Raw genomic sequence first — 12,179 nt, 5'->3', positions numbered from 1 at the left:
ATTAAACAAAATTGATTTCGCACACACGCCTATCCGATGGCTATGGTCGAAATTTTACCTTCTAATTTTTTAAATTCTTAAAAGTGTATTGGAACATCGATATGGTAGCTGACAGAAGAGGTGTGTTTCTGTAGAAATTGGTGATTCAAAATCTGAGTGTAAATTAACAAAATTATTACCTACTGTGCAGTATCTTAACCGATAGTTTAATGCTGACTATGATTGATTGATTGATTGTTTTTATCTAACTAAAAGCAAAGGTACCTCCTCATACAAATCTAACCTGCATCTATTGTATAGTAGATTGTAGTTGTAGGCTATATAACTTATGTTTCACTATGTCAAGTGAGAAGGAAAAAGACACCGTGTTTGACAGAAACCGACGACGCTCTTGTTTAGCTCTTTTAAAAGGAGCTTCAAGAAGCGAAGATGAGTTGGATAGTCTTCGAGAGATGTTCAACTTCTTCGATCAGGATGATTGCGGCGGTGTTAACTCCAAAGACTTGTCAGCCATGTTTGAATTGATTGGATTTCATCCAACACCAGACGAAATCAACGATATCATGATAGAGTTGGATACACATGGCACATTGGATTTCGATAGATTTGTCTCGTTGGTAAATTCGACTTTTCAGCCAATCAGCGAGATGGAGGAAAAGGATCTGACTTCAATGCTGAAGGTTTGCAACTTGTGTTGTGATTGTTCAAAGTCATATCTTCTGCTTTATCGCTTTACATGACTTGATATATTTTTTCTTGAAACTTTGGTAAAGATTAGCGAATATTCTAAGCTACTTGCTAAACAGGAGGCTGAGATCAGTTTCCATGAATCATGTTCTTACTAAAGCAAGCATTGTTTAAACAGTTTTTGGATAGATCTATTCTTCTGCAAATCTTTAATCACCACATATTTTCTAGTCGGCCGATAATTACGCTGACAGTCTATATCCGATCATACATGCATACAAGCTAAAGTATTTAAAAACATTTAACTGCCAGAAGTTTATATCAGCGTACAAAATGAAGTCGATGTCACCATGATAGCACTTTTTTGATGTTGGGAGAATTGACTTTTGTCCTGTGGTATTGACAGAGCACTGTTTTGTAAAACGACATTTCAAAAAGAAACTTCGAGAAATAAAACAATTTTCAAAAAGTTGTAATAAAAAATAAGGATGCAATACGCAAAACTAAATAAGCTACTTCAACATTTCACCTGTTTTTTCTTGTAGCTTAACTTTAAATCAGCATTTTCATACAGTGCTAACTTATATCCCATTCTTTGCACAGTGAGGTGGCTCAATGGACGGACTTTCCGGGCCGATATGGCCCTCAGACCGTAGTTTAGTGACCCTTGAAGTTGATAAATTAGTTGCATGGTTTTATGTATAACAGGTCTTCGATACCGAGGAAAGTGGTTTTATTAGTAAACGAACCGTACAAGAAGTAATAAAGCAATTTATGCGGCAGCATGTCAGTGACGAACAGATAGCTGAAATGATGGAGGAAATATTTGACGAAGGAGATGATCAAGTCGATTACAACAAGTTTATTTTGTATCTCTTTCGAAAATGAGTTTTTAACAATAGAAAGTGCTGTTGTAGTTTATAGCATGATACCGGTACCTGCATCTTAATTACCATGACACTTGCTTGAGTAAAATTAATATGCTATTAAGTTCCTAGTCCTTTGTTTTTGTACTAGCTTGTGTCTAAAATATAATATGCGAACGGCATGGGCTATTGCCCTATTATCTGCTTGATGTATATTTTTTATCGTGTCTTCTAATGTCACTTAAGTCGTAGCAGCAGAACTTATTTCTTGCCGCAGATAAGCGTGTAATATTAAATGAAAATATTGTACAAATAATACGGTACAACTGTAGAAATAAGCATTGACAGTAGTGAAAATTCAGATTTGTAGTTTATGGCATGGTACTTGCTTCTTATTTACCATGAAACGTGCTTGAATAAAATCAATATGCTTACTATAAGTTCTTAGTCCTCTGTTTTTGTACTAGCTTGTGTTTAAAATACAATAAGCCAACGACATGGGCTATTACCCTATTCTATTTGTGTATGTTTTTTTATCGTGTTATGTAATGTCATTTACTTAGTAGCTACATAACTTATTTCTTGCCGCAGATAAGCGTGTAATATTAAATGCAAATATTGTACAATACGTCACAACTGTATAAATAAGCATTTGACAGTAGTGAAAATTTAGATGTCCTACGCATTTTTAGCAACGTCATAAGAACTGATGGGCTGCAAAATGACCAATAAAGGTCAAACGTCTTCAAGTCAAGCAGCCAACCGTGATGTAGTAAAGTATCTAACTGAGTATACGTAAATGAACAAATTCTACGTTTTTGATCAGTGATGAAACTGGCCTATTTCGAAAACGAACTGACACTGTTGGAGTAATTTTGACCCATAACAAAACAATTAAAGATACGTGACCATCGTGAGTAAAATGTAGATTATGGACCGCCTAAAAAAAAGGTCCATCATCACCTAAAACAAGCAGATGCGAATTATTTGTCAATCGCCTGCAATCTGAGCCTCAGTATCATCAACTTCTTGTAATTCAACATCTGCAGAGATCGAATCAATGTCAAAAGAAACTAATTTGTCGACTGGGTTATGTTAGGTATGCGCTACATTGGGTTATTGCATTTTGTATCCTAATCAATCAACGGTTTTGCCATATCTAGGCTTTTTCTTTTTTTGTACGTAACAATGTGTTCAGTTTGGATAAGTGACACCAACTGCAGATCAGTACGGTAACCAGCAAGTGGTTTCGCCCTTCGGCTCTTGTGCTGGAAGATCTCAGATTTATTCCTGGTAGTAGGCTAACTCTGTTTAGTGTGCGTTGTGGATGAGGTAGCCTACTTAATAAAGACGACATTGTCAGCGCCGCATTTGCAGAACAGTGCATATTCTGCAGTGGTTGTGCATACGTTTCATATTCAGATTTGGGAGGTTTAACGCGACGAACCTAAGTTACATGCGCAAGATGATCAAAAAGCAGCTTGTAAATTTTAGTATCGTTTATCAGATGCAGAGTTATGTCTATTATCTGGGCTAATGTTCAGGTCATTTAATTGAGTGGATGGAAAAGCGACAAATTCAACCTTCGTGTGCACATTCAGTCTTGTTTTCACTTGGACGACGGACTGAAGAAGTTGGTTGGTCGGTTTTAAATCTTTGTCCTCGGCCTGACAAAGCCTTTGATAGATTATCCTTGGCCGTTTTGCTTACTTGTAGACTGGAGGCTTTGAACTATTGACGCAGGGTGGTTAGCGAGATTGACAGAGTGAAGATTTTGATAGTTGTTGCCGGAGCATCATTCCATCGAGCAGTTGAATGGAGAGCAGTGCTGAAGGCGATGCCTCCCCTAAAGCCGAACCAGCGCCGCTTGATCTTGATTTTGGGCGCTTAACATTGAGTTAAGGGGGCGGAATAGATTTATTAAAGGACTAATGCACGCCTCTTCAATGCTGTTCTGAACTATATGGAACTTTCTGCCTTGTATAGCGCTGAGAGCGACGAATATTTGTGATAGATATAGCGCTGCATAAAAATACTTTATTATTTTTACACCCAGAAATCATCTGATACTGGAACAAACTAAAGAAAGCTCTCAAATACTTGGTTTGTGGCCAACTAATGCGTACTTAGTCTATTGATAGAAGTCTTTATATTGGTGCTCGAGGTCTGGTCAAACCGACGACTTTAAAAACAGTACTGATTGTGTTCTTTCTTGCATAACGCAGTGAGAATAAGTCGGGTAACCATGTGATGATATCTTAAAAAGTTAAACCTGACATAAAACCAAAAACGAGCCCTGTCGTTAAAAGGTCTTAGCTGATGCATGGCCACCTGGAGATGCGGCCTGATTTGTCACATGTTGCAGATTTTAATTACAGCTACTGCTAGTGCTTGACTGAAATTTTTTGAGATGTTTTTACTTTTTGTGGTTTCCTAATGACAAAAAACTTTTTTGTTGCCTTGGGGAAGCAATAGCAAACGAGAAAAAGTAAGTTGAAAAACGCAAAATCAGACTGTTATTGAAAATGAACAGTCTGACTAAAATCTACAAAATCAACTTTTCTTTGTTTTTCAACGTGTGAGGATGTTAAAACCTATTGTGTCATCTGGGGAAAAGAATAAAGAAAGCGTAAAAATCTAATTTTTAGAAAAATTTATTTAAACGTTCGCCCAAAGTTAGAAAAACCTGGAAATTTCTGCAAAATGTGACAAATCAGGCCGTATCTTTAGGTGGCCATGGCTGATGTAAAGCGAAAATAGATAAAACCATAACATAATTACTATTATTATTATATTGGTGTTTTTGCTCATGACCTCACACAAGTTGTACAAGAAGAAAATTAACCTCTTGTGAATAATGCTAGTGGTGTTATGTACGGTAAGCTTTTAGGAATACATTACAGATATTGACATTTAAAGCAAAAACAAGTTGAAATCTTTTAAAGGTTAGTGCCACTATTCAAAAGAATATTTACCGTATATTACATATATTTTTGCATAGCTTTCAGTATATAATTGAGAGTTAACTTTTGTGTTATGAGTTTTTTCCGTTTCGTTGACTGTCATCTCTTCACTATATGGAAAAAGACGAAACGGAAGCTAAACAAAAGGAAAAGAGAACGAATTGGTAACTGGGTAGTGGGTAGCCTTCGTTTGGCAAAAAAAAATTGTTTACTTAAGTAGGCTGTAACGCTGCTTATTCGCCTTTTTGTTCTTTTGTTATTACTGTATGTAAGACTAGTAGTAGGCAAAAAGTAGTAGAGTATGGGCAGAAAATACAAAAAGACCTACGGTATTTGTCGTAGCCTAAAGAGTCAATCTTTTGACGATTTTGGATTCTGAGTGAGGTAATTCTGGCTTGATTTCACAGCCCTGTAGTAGTCTGTGGAGGTCAGCATTACCGTATAAAAATAATACAATCTGTCCAAGTAAAAACTTTAAAATATTTTTTTGATTGAAATTTTTGACTTTTTATTCACTGCATATCAGTAATTTAACTTCTAAACCATGATCCCTAATTATTATGTAGGCTATATGTTGCCTGTGACATTATTTGGCTGAAATTCGGCTGAAATTAACTAAGCGGTTATTGAAAGCTGGTCGATGCAATTAATTTGTTTTGCTTGTCCACACTATAGCCTCTTGGTTTAACTTTACGAAACGTGGACGATGGATCCTTTTGTCAAACTATAGACTTATCTGTTCACATTAGACGCGACGTTTAAGATTGATTGAGATTGAGATTGATTGAATCTTTATCCTCGGACTGGAAAAGCTTCTTGCAGAGCTTAATCCGGGAAGTTCCGCATACTTGTAGCGGCTTTGAATCTGACGCAGGCCAGGTCACCGAGATTGGCAGAGTGCAATTTCCGATTGTTGAAGTCTTATTGCCGGAGAACTATTCCATCCACCAGCACCGCTTGATCTTGAACCTTCTTCGTTCCAGAGGTCCCGCGCTAACCAACTGAGCTATACAAACAAAGCTGTTACGGTACAATGAAAGTACTGGAACAAAACAAATAAAAGGAACAGGTAGTAAAACCACAATGATTTAATTAAGTCTTTAAGAGGTGTATATGATGGAGACCTAAAGTCTGTGTGCATAAGGAAATTTAAGTTTGGCACGCCCAACAAAACTACCTAGACCAAGTTACCACATAACAAAGTTTCAAAGTAGACATAGACCTTGAAAAGTCTAACTATGAAGTTTCAAACTTATTGAATGATTGACATCACGTTGATGGAACAATTAGTTGGCACTTTTTACAACTTTTTGGGCGTTGGCGGGCTATTATTGCGACTCTTATAATGACGCGTCGAAACAGGGTTGTTTTTTTTTGTTTTTTTGTTTAACTATACACCCGTAACCTGCACAACTTTTCTATCACATTTCACCAAAATGAAATCGAAAAGTATAAACGGATCGTGTAAATACATCATCGCTTGATGTACTGTTGATACACAGCCAGGCCTACCAATGCAATGCATTTTTTGTCAGAATGCAAACAAACAAAGCTGTTACGGTACGATAAAAGTACAGAAACAAAACCAACTTTTAACAGAAACTTGTAAATACATCAACGCTTACTGCACTAAACTGACTACAACCTCTGCACTGAGAGTCTTTTGCTCTTGCAACTGACTGAGTGGCAATAGTTTAATTCACCTAGACCAGGGGTTCTTAACCAAGGGTGCACGCACCACTAAGGGGTTGCGAGACCTGTGCCTAGGCGGTGCGGAGATCCTGAATTATCAAGGTTTGTTATAATATGACGTAAGAAGGAAAGTTGTTTTATTAGGTTTCAACAAAAATTTCGAACTGTAAGGCGACTATTACTTTTCAGCCAATCCTAGGAGGGGGTGCGAGAATTGATTGATAATTTCAAGGTGGTGCCGACAAGGCAAAAGGTTTAGAATCGCTGACCTAGACAGAAGCTAATAAGACCTCAGGAATATAACATGTTGCGATATAAATTTGGTCTATCAATTTTTGTAAAAACAACAAAATAAATAAAAAAAAATGTAAACGCCAGCAAGCCTATTGTAAAATATGATGTTGGGAGAAATTGCAAGCAGTGCTTATAGTAATCCTTTAGGTGAAAGCATCATAATAGTCGTATCCGTAGCTCGAATCAATTACCAAACCTGTGGCCGCAGTCGGTCCCATGATAGCGGCCTGATAGCTGCTCGAGGTTTAGTTGAAATAGTTTAGTACTCCCATTGCGAGCCAAAACAGAAAATATAGGTCTTACAAGTTTTTACACGTGTAAAATAGGTGCACAAGCGATTTGAGCTTCAAGCCTACAATACCCATAATCTGGCACTGCATACGAAGACAATTAAATTACTTTATAATTATTAATTAAAAATGCGACAACAAAAAGCTACTAAATTATTGTAAAAAAATTAAATCTAATTCTAATATAGGCTTAAAGTGATTTTACCATTAATGCTTATTAATGTTAGTTTTACTATTAGCGAGAAATATGTTTTACAGCAGAAGCGTCACTTGAGGTGAGTGGCAAAATGTAGCGAATTCTTTTGGCTTCCTCAGTCCCACATACTTATATTTCTTTTTGATCTTTTTGATGCAGTTTTGGATTCACTTTTTATAAGTTATAATTTATCCTAATTTTACCTCGGTATATAACATTTTGGTCCTGCTTTGATAAAAGTGAGATGTCTCACCAATTTTTTTCAGTGGACAACTTTTTTAACGCGTTTGCTATCAAATTGATTTTTTGTACTTTTGGTACAGGTCATGTCTTCAAATTGAATCCAGCAACTGCTATAACAAGGAATGCAATCGGCAACTCTTTAAGATCTAAAGATGAATCCACGCAAAACATTTTCGATTTTTTTGACTGCGATGGTAAAGGATTTGTCAGTTCAAAAGATTTCGTCAGGATTTCAAATATCTTGAATATGAAACCAAGTCTTAAAGAACTGAATGAAATTATCGGTCAGTTTGATGTCACTGGCAAACAAGGTTTGAAGCCGCAAGAATTTAATTACATGGCAGATGAAATGCTGAAAACACTTATGCAGATGCATGGAGATGACTTACAACCAATACTTACAGTAAGTAAAAGCGAAAATTTATCAAGTAGGTTATAAGCTACATGAAACGTAAAGTTATTTTGGGCCAAAAAACTCTGCCTAGCAAACTTGCTGTAATGCTTTCATTACGTGCTTGTTTGGAATAACATCAGGCGATCTAATTTATAACTTACTGTTATAAATTTGAAGTTTGACATATTTGACATATCTGATTTGCTTTAGGTTATTGCAAGTTAGTCAATATCGATTTGGCAAATCCCCAAATACCTGACTGAAGATGGTTTGGTTTGGTTTTGAATCTTTCTCCTCGGACTGACAAAGCCTTGATAAGTTATTCCTGGTAGTTTCGCATACTTGTAGAAACTCTTGACGCAGGGCCGGTTACCGAGATTGGCAGAGTGAAGTTTTCCGATTGTTGAAGTGTTGGCGAGTAACCACTGAGCTAACGGGGCGGACGAAGGCGAAGATGAAGTGAAATCCCAGTTAATCCTGAACACAAACACGAGCCAAAACTTCCCGATGAACAGAACTCCAAACTCACAATAGAAATACTGTTTTTAAATATCTATGGACCGTGCCTCACATTGTTCTTGAAGCTGTTCAACGTTTGATCTTCTCGGTTATCGTACTTTAGATCCACTTTTGCCATGACAAAATTTCGGTCTTTGATAGTAAACATTGCAAAGTAATTTGCCTCAATGCGTGGAAATAGAGTTTTTATATGTGAACAACAAGGATTGCCGACTGCGTGGTCGACTAATGAAAGCGCTTGAGCAACCTTCTACCTTTTGCTTCCTCAAGCATTTTGTTTTGTTGTACATGTTGATTTGCAGTGTGGCAGTTGTATGTTACCGCAATGGGAACAAAAAAAATAAGGTTATTTTAATTTAGGTTGTAATTTTTAACACTTATTTTAGGTTTTTGATCCAGAAGGGCAAGGATTTATTGGAAAGCAAAGTTTGGAAAAAGTTTTGACTCCTTTCGTTCAAAAACAAGATGAAAATTGTATTACTGAAATGCTGGAAGAAGTGTTTGCAAATGGGGTTGACCGAATTTGTTACAACGAATTTATTTGCTTGATTTTTCAAGACTAATATAATTGTGAACAATTTTTCAAACTTTTTGTATAAAACAACTAATTGTGAAAAATATATATTTTGTCATTTGTTTTATTCCAACTATTTTTTGTTGTTTTGCATTTAAAATCGTTGAAAAAGTATAATGTAAAAATAACATTTTACAAGGCTGTTGCAAAGCATATAAAATTGTAGCTTACAAATCAGCATTACGTTACCTTTAGTAGGTTGAGTTGAGTACCACCAGTTCTATCACTGTGTTTACATTTTAACACATTAAATTGCACGAGACTTAGGTTAGGCATTGGGTGTAGGCTAGTCGCTTTGTCACATCGCCCTAATCAACTTATTAGCCTACTTCAGAAGGATCTATTATTCCACTTTACCAACCTTTGGACCTTTGGAACTTCACAGAATGAGACAATGATCCAAGCATTTCAGTTGCGATGATGCAAATGTAGGCTTCATTTCGTTTTTTCACCACCGCAGAGCAATATTGGTAACGGACAAATATTGGAAATCCGTAATAAAGGTGTGACTGCCATGACGTCAGCAAAACAGCACAGAAATGCAAATATAACTCAATGACGCAGCAATAAAGTTACATGTATTCAATTGCAAATAATACTTGTAGAAGTACTCCAGCTAATCTTATTTCATTTTCGACCATCTCAACGAAAACAACACGTAGTTAGGTCGTAATCTCCTAAGTCACAGTCTCAAAGGTTAGCTAGAAGGCAAAAAGTGCGAACGTCATCATTTGCTGGAGCCAAAGCCTACGTATAAGAAATAAGAATTTAATTTCATGCTAAATTCTGTCAACGAAACATGTTAAACAGTGTTCTAAAAATAATTCAAACTCCAAAATCACTTTAAAGTTCCGACCAATTTACGAAGTCATCTAAAAATAAAAACAAAGCCTGCTCAGAGACCAGTAGATGTTGTCAGTGGAAGGTCCAGGAGGAGGGTCGAGGCCATTTTCCCCCTAAAACACAAAAATGTAACTTCATTCACGGTGTATTTTCAAGGTCGAATTAATGAGAACCTACATATGTTTGTGTTTTGTTGAAATTGCCCCCCCCCCTCCTAAAGGTATTTGGTCGATCCACCCCTAGTTTTATCCGCCCTATCTTCCTTTCGAATAAACAATTTATTTAAAGTTGCTCGAATACCGATATTTGACGTTGGCTAACTACAAATACAACTTTAGGTGGAAAAAGCAATTGTTGGGGGGGTTTCAAATGTCATTCGTCATTCTACATGAATTAGAAAGGTAAGTTATTGAAACGTTGTAATATTATTAAAACATTTTTTTGGAAGGGGGAAGATAAAGTTTTTGGGACAAGATAAAATTTACGTGATAGTCGGCGGACACTTTTTCATAATTTGCAGCCCTCTAAAAATCAACAAAAATCAGCTGGAATTAGTTAAGATGGCCTATAGCTAAGTAGGCTACTAGCCGAGTCGTATTGGACGGTGGCACAATTCACCGTGAGTAGCAACAGGACCAGGGGTGCCGGAACGGTTTTTGACTGGGGGAGCAGGATTATGAAAAAAAGGGCACTTTTGTTGCTGAAAGGCTAATTTTTTTAAGTTTTAGGATAAGATATAGCGACAATGCTCATCCATCAGCTCATCATTGAGTAGGCTAATGATACAAGTGTCCGGTATACAAAGAACAATAGCACGGAAGGGCATCATGCTATGTTATAATGATGTAGGCTAACCCAGTGTTTCTTAATCAGGTGGTAATGGTTCATCCCAGGGTGAAAAAATTTTTTGCAGGGGTGAACCAATCAAAAGGGGTGAATAAGGGCGAACCGTCAGAAATGGATGATAGCTTGCGAGCAGGGCGGATATTCCGGATGTTCAACCTGTTCAGTAAACAGGTGAGAATTTCCAAAAACAAATCAATTCTAAGTTTTTCATTTTTTTAATCAAAACTACTTGTTTTTTATAAATTTCAATATTTTTATCGTTTGATTCTTTTATAAATTTCAAAAACTAATTGTTTGATACTTTAGTCTTTTAAGACTATTACATGCACGATTTGAAAAACTAGTTGCGAAAGTTCAAGAGCATCCTAGTCACTAGTAAACAATTTTCTACAGTAAATCGACTACTGAACTGTTGTTTTTTGGTGTTTTTTTGCTTATTGTTATACGTAGTGAAGTTGGTTTGCACTGAGCATATAAGTACAAAAACTTGGTGACTGTGTTTTGTGCTTTTGTAGCTTTATATCTCTGGACTCCAGAAATTGTAGATTTGCAATAGTGAAACTTAGCTTGAGTTGATCTTTAAAAAAATCGAATTGCTGTTATATAGCCTATAGACGAGATAGTTTTATCATACCATGAGACAACCGTGAATGAAATCTGGAGATAGAGCATTTTGTGTCGTGAATATTATTTTGAGGCAGAAATTAATTAGGCTAAAAGCGAATAGCTAAAATTGTTATATCGCATAGCAAAATGTGCAGTAGCTTATATGACCTTAAAAGGGCAGCATTGCCCCCCTGCCCCCCATCCACAGAAAAATTGAGGGCAGAGGGAGCATCCGGCCCCCTGCTCCCCCGCTTCCGGCGCCCCTGGCAACAGCAGGCTACCAAATCATCTCTACAAAACAGATTACAAAAAACGTAGAAACAGGCAGCAGCATTACATGCCTTTAGTCGTTCCTATTATTTTAAACCGTTTTTACTTTTCTCTCAACTAGCATATAGCCTTGGTATAAACTTAAAATACAATCACATACATGGCATGATCACATCTAAGAAACTACATCCCTTTACCACTTAATAACTGCTTAAATGTAGTGTTTCTTAATCTTTTTGATCTCAGGGCTCACCTGCAGACCTCTTAAAATAAGGTGGCGCACCGGTGAGCCTAAGAAATAAAGCCTTTAATATTATAATAATTTCAAATTATAAAAACACACAGAACCTTTGATTGAGAAAAATTGGCCTTTGACGTACAAAATATCACACCATTTAATAAACTGAACTACCCGTTTCATTGCCTCAGATTTAGAGAACACATACTTTTTATTTCTAGAAATAAAACAGATATTTTAAGCGCGCACTAGTTAGGAAGCGCTAGCTGAGAGATTTCTTGGCGGATGGTCGATACTCTGCATGCACCTTCTAAATTGCATGCGCAGCTACCTATCACAAAACAAATAACTAAACATCGAATTGAAACAGATAAAAAAGTGTCAAGAGCTTTTGCTTTGCGGATTCTCTGCAATTTCTGTCCGAACTCTAATATTGGAACGGCTAAGCTGGACCTTTGATAAACAAATATTTTTGATAAACGCGTGAAATACTCCATGAACTCGACATATTGTATAGCCTAACAGATTACAAAATCGGGTTCTGCATTACAAACAACACTGGGTGATACTTTGTAATACTTTTGCTATGGGACAGCAAAAACAGACCCACCACTCAGGCGCGGATCTAGGAGTTTTTTTCGGGGGGGGCCAGAAAATT

General features: G+C 36.6%; 2 protein-coding genes across 2 annotated transcripts; both read left to right on the top strand.

Moving 5' to 3' along the window:
- The first annotated feature begins 572 nt into the window (after positions 1 to 572).
- On the top strand, positions 573 to 2,136 carry LOC145780488 (uncharacterized). The gene is made up of 2 exons (XM_082592100.1): positions 573 to 680; positions 1,396 to 2,136. Exons 1-2 carry the CDS (start codon positions 648 to 650, stop codon positions 1,573 to 1,575), a joined length of 213 nt encoding a protein of 70 aa, XP_082448226.1. The 5' UTR covers positions 573 to 647; the 3' UTR covers positions 1,576 to 2,136.
- Positions 2,137 to 6,603: 4,467 nt separating this feature from the next.
- Positions 6,604 to 8,707, top strand: LOC145780571 (troponin C-like). The gene is made up of 3 exons (XM_082592197.1): positions 6,604 to 6,745; positions 7,312 to 7,634; positions 8,531 to 8,707. Exons 1-3 carry the CDS (start codon positions 6,604 to 6,606, stop codon positions 8,705 to 8,707), a joined length of 642 nt encoding a protein of 213 aa, XP_082448323.1.
- The last annotated feature ends 3,472 nt before the right edge of the window (positions 8,708 to 12,179 follow it).

Source organism: Aplidium turbinatum, chromosome 12, assembly GCF_918807975.1.
Source record: "Aplidium turbinatum chromosome 12, kaAplTurb1.1, whole genome shotgun sequence".
Taxonomy (NCBI): domain Eukaryota; kingdom Metazoa; phylum Chordata; class Ascidiacea; order Aplousobranchia; family Polyclinidae; genus Aplidium; species Aplidium turbinatum.
The sequence above is the reverse complement of the archived record's forward strand: the minus strand, read 5'-3'. Positions and strand labels throughout refer to the sequence as shown.

Excerpts from the sequence above, each read along its gene's own strand:
- LOC145780571 (XM_082592197.1), top strand. The coding sequence starts at position 6,604 with ATGATGTTGGGAGAAATTGCAAGCAGTGCTTATAGTAATCCTTTAGGT. Across the intron at positions 6,746-7,311 it reads CGGCCTGATAGCTGCTCGAG|GTCATGTCTTCAAATTGAAT; the intron begins GTTTAGTTGAAA and ends CTTTTGGTACAG. Across the intron at positions 7,635-8,530 it reads ACTTACAACCAATACTTACA|GTTTTTGATCCAGAAGGGCA; the intron begins GTAAGTAAAAGC and ends CACTTATTTTAG.
- LOC145780488 (XM_082592100.1), top strand. The coding sequence starts at position 648 with ATGGAGGAAAAGGATCTGACTTCAATGCTGAAG. Across the intron at positions 681-1,395 it reads ATCTGACTTCAATGCTGAAG|GTCTTCGATACCGAGGAAAG; the intron begins GTTTGCAACTTG and ends TATGTATAACAG.